The sequence below is a fragment of the Pelophylax lessonae genome, assembly GCF_965119305.1.
Source record: "Pelophylax lessonae genome assembly, chromosome: 5".
NCBI lineage: Eukaryota > Metazoa > Chordata > Amphibia > Anura > Ranidae > Pelophylax > Pelophylax lessonae.
In genome coordinates this window covers 123,056,825-123,072,578 of record NC_138772.1, presented here as the reverse complement: position 1 = coordinate 123,072,578, position 15,754 = coordinate 123,056,825, and the positions used below count along the sequence as shown (strand labels likewise).

Sequence of the window (15,754 nt, the reverse complement as noted above, 5' to 3'; positions counted from 1 at the left end):
TGTGGCTGTATGCATGGGGGTAGTTGTTGGGATATGGGATGCTATGGAAGGAGGGGTTTCAGGGTATGTATATTTGATGCAATGGCTGTGCAGATGCTTTATAGTGTTTAGTTAGTACACACTAGATACATATATATCTATATATGTGTATATTTTTCTATTTTAGTACTTTGGGTGTTGTAAATCATATCAGCCTGTTTCCTCGGGTGTGTGGTCCAATGTTCATCAGATTTGTCCTGCAACCTATACCGTGGGCCAAACGATAATTTCATAGTCCCTTTCTTTCCTCACACATTGGGAGGTCTAGACACCTGTACTGTGGTTGAAGTTGGTGAGCATATCCTTCTACTTGTTACAATGGTTGGAATATTATATGAAATTAGAAAAAAATTGTTGAGTGTATAATATTCTTTTTTTTCAAATCTGACAATCTTTTAGATATACAATGAAATTCCCTGAAGAAGCAGAGAAATAACAATATATTTACGCCAAAGGCGTTGGCCTGCAATGTACAAATGAAGCAAACTAATGTAGTCATTGTAACTCTGAATATGCAATAATACAAGCCGCTGTGCTATTGTCTGTATATTAGTGCAAGTTTTTATACTCAACCTTGGTTTTAAACTATTTTTGTGCAATAAAATTTGTCTTATATCTTAAATATTGTGTGCAGTATGTGCTCACCTTAGTCACAACTCCATATCCTTAAAAGTCCTGTTCTTTATGAAAGGGTTTCCCCTTTCTTGCATTTTCTTTGTCACTGAAGGTAATCAAATCTTCCCAGTGGCTCATTTCCCCTTGCCCCCAACTCCCAGAGTTTCTGACCTGTGTTTACATTGAAGATTGAATATCCATAGCCCGACCACAATTTTACTTTAAAGCTCAGAATTGCACCTTCTTAACCACTTCAGCTTCGGAAGGCTTACCCCCCCTCCCCCTTCATGACCAGGCCATTTTTTGCGATACAGCACTGAGTTACTTTAACTAACACTTGTGCAGTCATGCGACTCTGTACCCAAATATGAGCTATAAACAAATAAAGACCAACAATTATGGAAAAAAAAACTAATATTTCTTACTTTCTGCTATAAAAACATATACAATGAAAATGTAAAAAATCTATTTTCTTCATCAACATACATATTTTTGATAAAAAAAAAATCTCAATAAACGTATATTGATTGGTTTGTGCAAAAGTTATATTGTCTACAAACTATGGGATAGATTTATAGAATTTTATTTATTCACTAGTAATGGCAGCGATGAGCAACTTATAGCAGGACTCTGACATTGTGGTGGACTAATCAGACACTAGGTGACACTTTTTGGGGACCGGTGACATTATTACAGTGATCAGTGCTTAAAATATGCACTGTCACTGTACTAATGACACTGGCAGGGAAGGAATTAACATCAGAAGCTATCAAATGGTTAAATGTGTTCCTAGGGAGTGCTTGCTAATTGTGGGGGGTGCTATTACTGTGGGAAGGCAGAGATCCGTGTTCCTGCTTTTTAGGAACACAGGATCACAGCCTTCCCTTGTCCCAGAACAGCAATCTGCCTGTGTCCCGAATGATCACCGGGTGTCAGCGGACATCGAGTCTGCTGGACCCACTGATTGGCTCCCGCTGTGTCCAATCACAGCAGGAGTGGGTTGCCAGTGGCGTGCATGCCTGCCCCAGACCCAGAAGTGCAGAATATGTACAGGTATGTGATTCTGCGCACATTAGCCACTGCCTCGCAGTAAATGTACATGGTGTGGCCCACCACAGGTAAAATAATAAATCAACTTGTGTGATTTAACCACTTGCCCACTGCCAGCAGTACATACACTGTGGCAGGTCAGTTTTATTGTGCGAAACAATATATCTGTACGTCATTTCGTGGAATAGCCAGTAGGGGCGCAGACCACTGTTCTGTCACAGATGAACACAGGGATCTTGTGTTCCTGCTATTTAGGATTTTTAGGATATTTTCACAGATTTCTATGTTCATCTAGTGAGTCCATCCTCGACACAGTTAGAAAGCATCCCTAGAGACACACTTAACCCTTTGATCGCCCCTGGTGTTAACCCCTTCCCTGCCAGTGTCATTAGTACAGTACCAGTACATATTTTTAGCACTCATTACTGTAGTACTGTCGCTGGTCCCCTCAAAAGGGTCAAAAGTGTCAGTAGGTATATATTTTTTTTCAAAATTATCACTTTTTTTTTTTTTTTGCTTTATAGTGCAAAGAAAAAAAAAAAAAAAAACGCTGAGGTAATAAAATACCACCAAAAGAAAGCTCAATTTGTGGGAAAAAGAAGGACATCAATTTTATTTGGGTACAGTGTGGCAATTTGCAGTTAAAGTAACACAGTGCCGTATCCCCAAAAATGGCCTGTTCATTAAGGGGATAAAACCTTTTGGTCTAGAAGTGGTTAAATAAGATATAAATATACTCCTGAATGATCATTAAACATTTATAGAAGAAAATAGATTTAGCATTTTTCAGCATTAGAAAAGCCAAATAACCAGTGGCGGCCCGTCCATTGGGGGCGCAGGGGTGCCACCCCCCATCCAATCATCCGGCCCCCTAATCTACATTCAGGGCGCTGGATGCATGGGTTCCAGTTGTGTGACAATAGCGAATTAATATCCGCTATTGCCGCACTGATTCTCCTTCCAGCCAATCAGGAAGTGGGTCCTGAGACCTGTTTCCCGATTGGCCGAAAGGAGAAGGCATCCAATTGGCCAAGAAGGAGGGAGATTATGGCTGCTGAGAATGAACATGGAGACTGAGGGGGAAGCCGCCGCAGCCGCTGCCTGTCAGTCCTGCGGAGCAAGGTAAATAAACTGGTACGGGGGGTGATATGGTGGTGTGGGCTGGAGTGATTCTGGGTTTCCGTCTGCCAACCCCCCCCCCCCCCGACTGATGGAGCACTAGCCATCACTGCAAATAACACATCTCAAAAGCATAACAGTAACAGATCATGCAAGAGCTCATAAATAAACCTCACAAGGTTCTAAGCTACGAAAGAATTTAGGCAAAGGACACACTCCTACCAAGATCCCAATGACACAAACCACTATGGAAAATTAATTGATTAAACCAACAAGCTTGTAGGCAGGGGGTTAAGCCTCTGTATAATTTAGTACCACCTAGGGGTGTATCATGGGGGAGGGTCTCCCTGTAGTTCATATATTGTCCTCTAGGGAGCTAGTAAAATGTGTGGGAAGAGTTGGTCTCAGTTGGTGGCTACGTAGGGTGAAGGAAGATTAAGGAGAGGCCCATCCTGGGCAGGCCTGTGATCACTCCTGTGAGCAGGGACATACGGAAAGGATCAGTGAATAAATATAGTATTTATTAAAGACTAAACAAAGTAGTGTAGAACGGAACATTTTGGTATAGCTCAAGTAAAGAATTATAAAAGCAGCAGGTGTGAACAAACATTTATTTTGGTCTTTGGCCATGTGCTGATATGAAACAACTCTGAAATTATTTTACAAGGTCATTAAACTATGGTGCATTCAAAGTCAGCCTAACTTCTGATATGGAAAATGGCATAAATCTTCTGATATTTAAATATTAATTGGAAAAGATCATATAAAAGAGATTTCACCTGGTTTGCTTGTTGACACATTTTGTCCATCCAAATCAATTAATGTTCCCTCTGATTTACTTCTTGAAATGCCCGCAGAACGAAAAGAATGGAGTCGTCTTGACATAGTCCTGCTAAAATATAACAACAATTAGTATAAAAGCCACAGCTATTCTTATATATCAGTTTTGGTAAGATTGTCACCTCAAAGGAGCAAGGCTTATTATAATTATAGTGTGACTCCTTTAAATTAAGTGGCCTGTGGGCAAATTGGAATAGTGCTTACAATTGGCCCAAAGTTTACCTTTCGAGGTACCAACCACAAAATAACAATTAATAATCTTATATTTTTTCCAATGTTTACAGGTTAAAGATAAAATCATCATAATAAAACAGCAGCATAAACTGTTTATGTCTTTATATTCAAAGTCCCATCCATATAACTTCATCTACTGATTATTTAGATTGCTCAAAAATTATTACATGCAAAAAACATGCACACATTGCACATCCACAGTATGAGCCTGTATGGGGGGGGGGGGGGGGGGGTATGGTTGTCCTGAATGATATAAGAGAAATTCTGCATATAAGAGAAAGAAGATAAGTTTGGCCATATTTAGGAAATGTTTGTCCCTATGCTTGTTTTCTCCTAGTGTGCCCTACACTTCTCTATGGCATTATTAGCAGCTTGAAGCTTGGCAAAACTACGTATCAAATAAGCATTGGTATACATCTCTACTACACTCCTGCAAAATGCAATTTCTTTCCATATTACTGCATTCTCTGCACCTTACTGTGAAAATACTTCTATATCATATTATATGCATGCATTTTGCATCCAATAAGTTTTTAACATTTTAATTATTTAGTAGATAGTATATGGGATTATATGGATAGTGGGTTTGCCTATAATGGACCATTTATGCTACTGTAATTTTACAGTGGTTCTGTTTTTAACCTGTAAACACTGAATACATTATATACATTTTAATTATTATTATTTTATGGTGGGCATAGGGTAAGGGTAAGGCAGTTAAAATGTTTCACATGAAGTCTTCTGTACATTTGTATATGTAGTACCCTTAATTAGGAAATATTTTAGATACATAAATCTCAAAAATAACCTTACTGTTTTAAACCATTATTTATTTATTACAATCAACATAAATGGGTTACTTATTTAGCTTGTTTCTACTATTTAGCTTCCTTTTTCTTTCTCAGATTTTTTTTCCGGAATTCTCACACAGACTTCAATATCTACAAAGGTACATAGTTAATATATTGTAGTAAAAAAAAAAAAAGAGAAGTTCATCAAATCCCACTCCTCATAACTTCTGAAGCTCTGGTCCAGAGGGCGGTAAAACAAAAAGATGTGTAGCTGTTGCTAAATTTGGCAACATAAAAAAAAAAAAAAATCCTTTCTGACCCCAGTTCAAATTAATTCAATCAATTCAATTAATCAAAATTGTGCTCTCTTAGATGTAAAACACAAACCCAGTCATTTTTTTAAATTTCTTTATTGTTTTTGCCAGTAGTAATTTAAGCAGTGAAGAATTCTGCAGCTTAATGTGGAACCAAATTTGCAAACAAATGGCTAGCAGGTAGTGTTTTTGGTAGAAGTCTTCTTTCTTGCTACTGATTTTTAAAAATTGAACAGTGACTGACATACGTGCAGTGCCGTTTCACTTTTGGCCAGGTGGCATGAGTAAGAGCTGCCTGTACGATATTTATCGTTTTAGTGGCTATCCAACTACCAAAGAAAGAAGACACCAGGCCTGAAGAAGGATCTGAGAAGATGGCTATGGCGGCAATGGTACAGTGCAAACCTTGCATTGCCACAGGGGACCAGAATAAGAGGTACGTTAGCAAGAGCAAGTGCACTGTAAACTTGGACAATTTGGCAAATGTTCTTAGGCCCTCACATGACTTTACTTATGCTTTAACCACTCCTAGTTTTTTTTTTGCAAACTAAAAATACACTGCCTGGCCAAAAAAAAAAGTTGCCACCTGGAATTAACTAAGCAACTAGCTAAACTAAGCATGCAGTAACTATCCTATTGGATAGTTACTGCATGTGCCCCAAAGAATGAGGTCAGCTGACTACCTGACTGAATGACCAGGTTATTCCATCAATGGATTTTTTCTTCCCTGATGGCATGGGCATATTCCAAGATGACAATGCCAGGATTCATCGGGCTCAAATTGTGAAAGAGTGGTTCAGGGAGCATGGGACATCATTTTCACACATGGATTGGCCACCACAGAGTCCAGAACTTAACTCCATTGAGAATCTTTGGGATGTGCTGGAGAAGGCTTTGCACAGTGGTCTGACTCTCCCATCATCAATACAAGATCTTGGGGAAAAATGAATGAAACACTAGACGGAAATAAATCTTGTGACATTGCAGAAGCTTATCAAAACAATGCCACAGCAAATGCTGTGTGACCTTTTTCTGGTGGCAACTTTTTTTTTGGCCAGGCAGTGTAATTTTTTTTGTAATCTGTTGTTCCATATCTTAAATTCATTTAATTGTCCAGTCTCTCTGCAGTATTCAAATGTCCTTTTTACAATGTGGTGCCCAAAACTGTATTCCATAAGCTTTATATGGCTTTACACGTGATTTTTACAGAAGCAATACCATGCTGACATATGATCCTATCTCTGTTTTTGTACATTCCAAGAATTTGTTTTATCTAGCTCTAAATAATGCAGAGATCCATGATTACAAGCCCTTCAGTATACAGTAAAGGTACACTATAAATAATTATCAGATTTCCCAGAAGTCAGCTCTGCAGCATCTATAAGCAATCTATGCTATGGGATTGGCTGTAGTTTTAATGGCTTCCAGCATAGATGTACTCTCAAACAGCACAAATTCTGGGTTTTCAAAGCTTACCTTTGTGCTTTGCATCACAATATTCTTCCAGTGAACAGAAATGGTTACAGAATCCCTTGTAACTTTGAGGTAAATAGTTATTCATACTGTTTATGAGTTTTAAGTAGCGCAGTTATTAGGATGCAGTTGGGATGATCCATCAAATCCTAATTCATGCCACCGCTATGAAATTTAAATGAGAGTTTTTGCTGTAAAGGATGTATTAGTCACTATTTTAGGTACCTGAGAGAAATGATCATATGGTGGATCATATTAAATGGAAGCCAGAGAAAACATTACTCAGATTGATGTAAAAGGCAGCTATTAGAGCAGAGTTATATATTAAAAAAAATAACATCAGTTACCAAAGGCTTGTAAGCCTGAAGGTAAACCCTTATTGCACAAAACATTCACAGGTTTAAATAACTTTTTTTTTGTTTTGTGTTTTTGCGGGGCTAAACACTAATAGTGCTTGATCACAGATATAGTGATTGCAGTACTTTTATTGGCCACTAAAATATTGACAGAACTGTTATTAAAAACCATGCATAAAAGGATGAAGCTTTAGCCAGTACAAATATAAATTAGAAATCAAACTCGGGGCATGGCCAGAACAGGTATGTGAACGGACGTGTTTAACAGTGCTCCCACGATTGATCCTTAAATAATTCTCTCCCTAGCTGATATACTGCTGCCCAGAGGCTCAACATTGCCACACACCGTTGGCCAGCCCCCCTGGAGAGCTTTGGCAGCGTTATCCCACTCTGATAGCAGCGATGGTCTGGGGCACAAACCTAGAAGAGGCCGTGGCCGCAGATGGTCAAGATGGTGCCCAGACTCCTATGCCGCAGCGCGGTCCGAGGGACAAATCTAAAGACCCTGCAAGTAAGTCATCCACCAAGGCAGTGGGGAGAGAGCAACCGAGGGACATGTTATTCTATGCCCAAAAACTGTTAAGCTGTCCTGCTACCTCAGCAGACTCAGCTCCCTCACAGGCCACAGAGTTAGAAAATGAGAACAGCAATTCTTTAACACTTTTCCTCCAGCCCTCTGTGGATCTGAGGAGACAGAACAGGATATGAAGAAGGCATCACAGCCATCCCCAAGTATACCATTTAAAGCAGTACACGAGTGCACAGTATCTCTTGATAACCTTAAAGAACACATTGGGGGTCTGAAGGAGGAAGTATCACTGTTAAGACAGGATTTTAAAAATATCAAGGAACGGACCACTGCCACAGAGAGTCGCATTAGCGACCTGGAAGATTACCTCCCTCCTCTGACCAGGAACACTAAAATTGCAATCCAACAAGCAGTCACTTAGCAAGACAGATGACATTGAAAATAGGTTGCGTCGCAACAATGTGCGCATAGTGGGGATGCCGGAGAAAACTGAGGGTAGAGATCCCACTGCTTTTGTGGAATGCTGGCTACTGGACACCTTCGGGAAATAAAGTAATAAGCCTGAACTAACAATGAAGGAACTAAAAGATTTTTACTCTTCTCTTTACCAACTACAGAGGTTGCCCCTATCACCTTGGCGGAACTACAGAAGGTGGCCAATTCCTTTCCTACGTGTAAGACCCCTGGTGATGATGGCATCCCGATGGAACTATATATTAGATATGGAGAGCTGATTCTGCCACACCTGCTAAAGGTATTCAATGCTTTGTTGAAAGAGAGCCGGCAACCAACATCCATGTCCAGAGCCTCGCTCCAGGGCGATGCAAAACTTTTGGCAAAAGTTCTGGCCCTTAGGTTGAATGAGGTTGTACTGTCGATAGTACATCAGGATCAAGCAGGCTTCATGCCCCGAAAGTCAACAGCAGTTTACTTGCGAAGACTTTTTATCAATATTCAGATTTCAGCAGATAACATGGGTAACACAGCCTTACTATCCCTGGATGCCCACAAAGCATTTGATAGAGTTGCATGGGATTATCTCTGGTTGGTCCTGAATAAATTTGGTTTCGGACACAATTTATATCTTGGGTTTGGCTCTTATACAGCGCACCATCTGCATCCATAAGAGTTTTGGACAGGGTCTCCTATACATTTGCACTGGGCAGGGGTACTAGGCAGGGTTGTCCCCTGTTTCCTCTCCATAAGAGCCAACCCCCTAATCACAGGGTTTCATTACGACAAAATCCACTAAAAATTACTGCTACTAGGTGATACTAATTTATCTCTGCAAACTGTCATGACTACCATCCTTGACTTCGGCCAATACTCTGGCTTGACAATCAATTGGATCAAATTGGCGCTGCTCCTACTGGACGGTGATTCCACACAGTAAATAGCCCCCGCTTGTCCTATATACCCATCACAGATAATTTTAAGTATCTGGGGATGTATGTGACTATCTCTCCCTCAGATTATGGCTCACTAAATTTTGACCCAATAATAAACAAATTTTGAGATAAAATTTGAATTGGGAATAAACTGCCAATGTCGGTCGCAGGTAAGGCGAACCTAATCAAAATTATACTAATGCCCCAACTCTTTTATCCCTTACATAACTCCCCTATCGTTGTTCCTTTAAAAACATTTAGAACAGTGAACTCCATCTTTAGAACCCTTCTTTGGGGAAAACGCACACCAAAAATTAAATTGGACCAATTACAAAAGCCTAAGGATGGGGCGGGGGGGAGGGCTGGCCCTCCCTAATTCCTGGCTTTATTATGTAGCAGCACAATTGTAGCAGCTGATTGGCCCTAGATTTGATGCTGCACAGCCCATTGTGGATCATATTCCCTCCATGACCCGTATTATGCTTACCCATATCCAGAAAGACTCAGTCTCGTAGAGTCTTGAGGCCCTTAGCTTTGCCAAACCTAATAAACTCCTGCCAATGTACAGCCTCATTAAAAAATATGGAATAAGGCTAAATATCTGCAAAATGTCACTGGGTTTACGAATTATAGCCCAATTTTGAGTAATAATAATTACATAGAAATAGCCAAACTGGTGCATGGTGCTAAGTGGAAGGTATATGGAATTAAACAAATGTGCCAAATTTTTAGGGATAGGTTCCTGTTGCCTTTTTGCCTACCTGCAGGCTGAATACTTTTTACCTGATCATGTGCAGTTTTACTATCTACAACTAAGGCATGCAGTCAGGGCACAGGGGGACTTGCAGGAATGACATATAAATCCCACCCCTATTTTCAACCTCATACAAGTGGCTGAAAGCTCTAAAGGTTTTAGCTCCTGATGTTATAACATGTTACTGTCTGAATTTCTTAAAGGGAACCCTAATAAGGTAACTTCGAGCTGGGAGAGAGATCTGGGGCAGATGTTGGGTGACCAATGGGAGGAAGCATATCAGACTGTGGCAACCTGCTCTTTAAATACAGCCCAGAAGCTGTCTCTGCTTTTTATTCTTTTACCTTCTCATTACACTACTATGAAGCTTTATAATATGGTATAGTGGAAAATGCGCTACTTCTGGAACACCATAACTTTACAAGACGTGGCTGCCCGGGTAAATTTGAAAAGCCTTGGGGCTTGTGGTTAGATACCCCTGGACTCAGCTCCCGGGTATACCAAAGATTGTTTATGTGCCCAAATAGACCATAAAGATTTGAGGGTTATTTTAACCAGCTGTTTATAAACTACTATATCTTTAGTGGGATGGTGGCATGGCTGGACTGTGCTGGTATAATTTTTTTTTTATAGAACTGTATGGAAATGGAAATATATTGTTGGTATTGTCTCTGTCATCAAAAGTCTTGGATATGTAAATGAAAGCACTTTTTTATTTTACTGTATTGTGTTGGACTGCTATGTTACTTATTATTATTATTAGGACCTAGTTTCACCAATTCTTTACAATGTCTGGAAAGCTACATGTTTTTCCTTTACATGTACTGTATACTTAACTTCTCTGAGCAAGAGATTAGGAAAAATCTCCTTGCAAAGTTAACCACCGATTTGCTTTTAGTAAATCGACCCCCCATTAAATCAACTTGAGTAGGCTCTGCTGTGGCATGGTGTATGAACTCCCCCAGATGGATGATATCCCTGTCCCCACTCCCCTTGTGTCCTGCCAATTAGCTGATCAGGCCCAAGTACTGTCACATGGTGTAAGTCACATGGTTTCCTATTGCTCAAAGCCCACCCTAACAAACTCCTTTGGCAATCATAACTCTAAATGTGTGCTCCCTGAAAATATGCTTAGTTTCACTTTGAAGTTTATCTGTTATGATTGAAGTCCTGCTGCCATGTACACAATAGTAAGCAAGTTCAGAAAGCACACACCTTGCAGCTGTCCTATGACCATAAAAGTGCAGAAAATCAAGTCATTCCAGTTCATGGGCTAGACCAAATGATAGGAGGTCACACCTACCCTGCAAGGTGTCTTATCTTCAACAGATAAATGGCAAGACTGCCGGCATCTGTATTCTATATAATGATATGATCTACAAACTCATACCTTAATTCTACAATACTTATTAAAACAATATATCTTTACAGCCTCATAAAACTGAACAACAAATACAGGTACATATTTTACAGGGTCCACTTATATTTTATTGTTTTTAAAGCATTATTTTTAGTACAGGGACAGTACAGCAGATGCCATCCAAATGACATTTAAAGGAAATGTAAAGACTGTCATTTATAGGTAGAAAAATCAATGTGGGGAAGATCTTTGTTCAGTTCGAAAAGCTATTTACAAAACAGATTTGGCCAAGTAGTTTTTACATTCGTTGAGATGAAAATGGTCATAAAAGATTGCACCTGTAGTTTTATGCAGTCAGTGCGGAGAACACGTTCACTTTAAATTTTGGTTCTCAAAACAGGTTTACCTTAAAAACTTTCTACTTACTTTAACCTTACACAGCATAGGCCTGACTTCATATAGTACTTTCAAAGCATGACTTTAGGTTTAGCTAGAACTATAATTCATTTAACGTAAGTATCACACTTTATTGCTGTAAAAGCTTCTTTTTTTTTTTTTTAAGAAACTGGCATTGTATTTCTCAGCAGGAGGTTTGAAGACCATTTAACCAATCAGCTGGTGATAACTGAATATGCGTCACGATTTGCCTTCCATTTCACAAGTAGTAAGCACCGTACATCTGTTGCAGGGTAACATAAGTGTATCTGTGTGTAATTACTGAGAATGCTCATTTCCCCATTGTCAACCATAACATTCCAACTTTCAGACTCCAACTATTTTCTAGCGCAGATCTTATAACTGGCCGTACGCTATTAGAATTCTGTTCTAAATATTTTGTTTTAAGAAACTTCGCTTGAATTGTCTAATCCTTAGTGGGGTCAATTTGATATTTGGTTTCAAACACAGTAACAAGAAAAATCAAAGGAACAGTATAAAAATGATTTCTCTAATGAACACATTTCTAACAGTGTATGTGGTTTTCGTTATGAAAAAGTCCATCTGTTCCAAAGTCAAATGTCAAAAGCAAACAGAATTTTCAAGTGCTTTCAGATCGACATTTGTCAAAGAATAAAAACATATTAATGTATGTCCAGTTTAATCTGAATAGTGGTTGTGGGGATAGAATGACAGTTTTTGGCACTAACATTCATAATATTTCTCCAGTCTTATCAAAACCTTTCTACTCAGCTGTTTGGAATATAACGCATTAGCAATATTCTGAAACTGGAAGGGTAACATACAAAATGACACCCAGAAAAATTTGCCACCTATGTTCACCCTGCTTTACAGTGTATACAAGGTAAAAACTGTTGTTTAAGACTGGGTAAAGTAATGAGGGGTTAGAGTCATATCAGGTGTTTTTGATTCTTTTTTTGTAAATGTCTTTTTATTAATTATTCATTAAATAAAGAAGAAGAACAAAATTGTTTGTGACGCAGGGCTCAATACCAAGAAAAACACAAAGCATAATACAAATAATTCCCTGACTACTGAACAATGGCAAAAAAGTGTCCAAACGTAACTGGGGAGTGAGAGCAGTGTCAACACTCCGCGGAAATCACCGGGTGGATTCTAGCCAGTTTTGTCAGAATATAGTATATCCTATGTAGGAATTTGAAGTGAATTAACCTATCCCTCCCTGACACCAGATGAATAAAGGGGAAACTCCACATATCGTCCAAGACCTCCCCTTCTAGATCAGAACCCTCTTCCACCCATTGCTCTCTGCACTTGACTACCGAGGTGGGAGGAACAGGAAAGAGTTCTTTGTACAACTCGGAGAGCATTTTGTTCATGGACTCATCAGGTAAAATATTCTCTAAACTTGAGGGCTTGATTTCCACCTTGGTGGAGCCAAATAGGGAGATAAACGTGTTTTGCAATTGTAGATGTCTAAAGAAGTAAGGGTTGGGTAAAATAAATCCCTGTTTGAGGCCTGTGAAGGACAATAGTTCGCTCCCTCTAATGACATTCCCCATATGATGGGACCTGGAATAGTAAGGAAATTAGAGAAATGGGGGTTCATCCACAGCGGGGAGGTCAGTGAAAAGGTGTCAGAGGCAGACTTCAGCATGTCTTGAATACTCTCCCACACTTTGAGTGTGACTAGCATTGTTACCATCAGGGAAATAATAGCCTCTGATCCTCTATGTAAAAGAAGGTGCCATCTTTCATAAGAGCCCAAAATCGCTGTTTCCAACACCGTGGTGGAGTTCTCACCATCCCTAAGAAGCCATCTGCATGCAAATACACCCTGTCATGCCAAGAAATATTTGTACAGATGGGGGGCACTAAACCCTCTTTACCCCGTGGCTCTTGAAGGGCCCTAAGTCCAATTCCAGGAGGAAAAGACCCCCAAATGATTGAGCTGGAAAGGTTGTGTACCTTACGTAAAAAAGGAAAGTGGAACCTAAACAGGGGAATGGTTGAGAAAGTAAAGAAAAACCGGAAGGACTTTCATTTTAAGGAGGTTGATATGCACCAACACCAACAATGTAAGGTTCTTCCCCGCTTAAACCTTCCGTTTAAGGAAAGTCCAGCAGCGGTTGCAGATTTAGTGCGAAACTCTCGCTGACACTCGGACCCCAAATTGGGAGACCCACTGCAACTGCATTGTAGCGTCCGTGGTGACCTCAGTGCTAGGGTTTAATAGGAGAATAGTAGATTTGTCCCAATTCACCCGTAGGCCAGGGAAAACTGCAAATTTATCCAAAGTTTGGAAAACCGCTTGAAGGGACAGACCCAGATCTTTCAAAAATAACAATAAGTTATCCACACAGAGCGCTAGGCATTCTTTAACCCCTTCCATACCGGGTCATGTCAAATGACGTCGGCAGGAATCCTTTCTCGATCCGGGCGGACGTCATATGACGGCGCCCGGATCTCCCCGCTACTGCGCGCCCCTGGGGGTGAGGCTCGTCCCTCGGACTGAGCCCAACCCCGATCAAGGTAAACAGCCAATGAAATTGGCTGTTTACCACGTGATCGGCTGTGTCAATCACAGCCGATCACATGAGCGGCTCCAGCGCGAGCCGCTCGTTCCTTCCTTAATGCGTGCCTCCCTCGGACAGAGCCCATCCCCGATCTAGGTAAAGAGCCAATGAAATTGGCTCTTTACCACGTGACCGGCTGTGTCCAATCACAGCCGGTCACAAATGTCATCAGAGAACACGGTAACTAATTGTGGTAACAGCTAGTTACCAAGTACAGTGCACCCCAACCACACTGATTAACCCCCCCAATAAAAAGCACCTGTCACTAGCCCATCAAAGTACCCGAGTTCCTGTCATCAGCCCATCAGGTACTCTGATGACAGGTACTCGGGTACTCTGATGGGCTGATGACAGGTACTCTGATGGGCTGGTGACAGGTACTCGGGTACTCTGATGATGGGTACTTGGGTACTCTGATGACAGGTACTCGGGTACTCTGATGACAGGTACTCGGGTACTCTGATGATAGGTACTCGGGTACTCTGATGACAGGTACTCGGGTACTCTGATGACGGGTACTCGGGTACTCTGATGACAGGTACTCGGGTACTCTGATGACAGGTACTCTGGTACTTTGAGTACCCGTCACCGGAGTACCCGTCATCGGAGTACCCAAGTACCTGTCACCTACCCATCAGAGTACCCGAGTATCTGTCACCTACCCATCAGAGTACCCGAGTACCTTCCACCTGCTCATCAGTACCCATCACTACTCATCAGTACTCATCAGTACCCATCAGTACCTATCACCTATCAGTATCAGTACTGATCATCCGTACCCATCAGTACAGTATCAGTATCACCTATCAGTATCAGTACTACTCATCAGTACCTATCACCTGCCTGTCACCTGCCCATAAGAGTACCCGAGTACCTGTCACCTGCCTATCGGAGTACTCGAGTACCTGCCACTTGCTCATCAGTACCAGAGTACCTGTCACCTGCCCAGCAAAGTACCCGAGTACCTGTCATCCTTCATACAGCCACCATGTCTAAGTCCAAAAAGGTTTATATACGTCCTCCGTTTAAACCTAAATACCGGTGTTATGGCAGCAGATAGCTGCCATAACCCTGGTATTTTTTTAAACGGTGGATGGTTGGCTTTCCGATAAGGGTGGTCCCAGCGGCGGATTCGCCGCGGGATCACCCTTCCGGGGTGGCGGAAGAGGTGCCCCCCCCCCCTCCCGCCGCATTCTGGTCCTTTTCCCCGCTTACCGGACCCGTCGGCAGCGGGGAAAACGATCCGGTCCCGGATACTCACAGACAGGATGTCGAGTGAGGGCAAGCTTTTTTTTTTTTTTCTATCTTTTAGTGTACTTGTGAGATCTGAGGACTTTTTGACCCCAGATCTCACAAAAAAGAGGTCCTGTCGTGCCTTTTTCTATTACAAGTAATGTTTACATTTCTTGTAATAGAAATAAAAATGATCAATTTTTTTTTAAAAAAAACAGTGTAAAAATAAAAAATAATAAATAAAATAAATAGTAAAAAAAAAAAATTAAAGCGCCCTGTCCCCGTGAGCTCGCGCGCAGAAGCAAACGCATACAGAAACCCCGCCAACATATGTAAACAGTGTTCAAACTACACATGTGAGATATCATCGCAATCGTTAGAGCAAGAGCAATAATTTGAGCCCTAGACCTTCTCTGTAACTCTAAGATAGCAACCTGTAGAAATTTTTAAAATGTCGCCTATGGGGATTTTTAAGTACCAAAGTTTGTCACCATTCTGTGAGCGTGCGCAATTTTGAAGCATGACATGTTGGGTATCTATTTACTCGGCGTAACATTATCTTTCACATTATGGAAAACAATTGGGCTAACTTTACTGGTTTCTTATTTTTTTATTCAAAAAAGTGAATTTTTTCCCAAAAAATTGCGTTTGGAAGACCGCTGCGCA

General features: G+C 40.8%; 1 protein-coding gene across 1 annotated transcript in view; it reads right to left on the bottom strand.

Annotated features, from left to right (window-relative positions):
* The window catches only part of MACC1 (MET transcriptional regulator MACC1), a 65,246-nt gene that overhangs the window by 17,820 nt on the left and 31,672 nt on the right, over positions 1-15,754 (bottom strand). The window contains exon 2 of the mRNA XM_082259642.1: positions 3,603-3,712. Coding sequence (XP_082115768.1) covers positions 3,603-3,708 — 106 coding nt within the window. The 5' untranslated portion in view covers positions 3,709-3,712. The remainder of the gene's footprint in view (positions 1-3,602; positions 3,713-15,754) is intronic.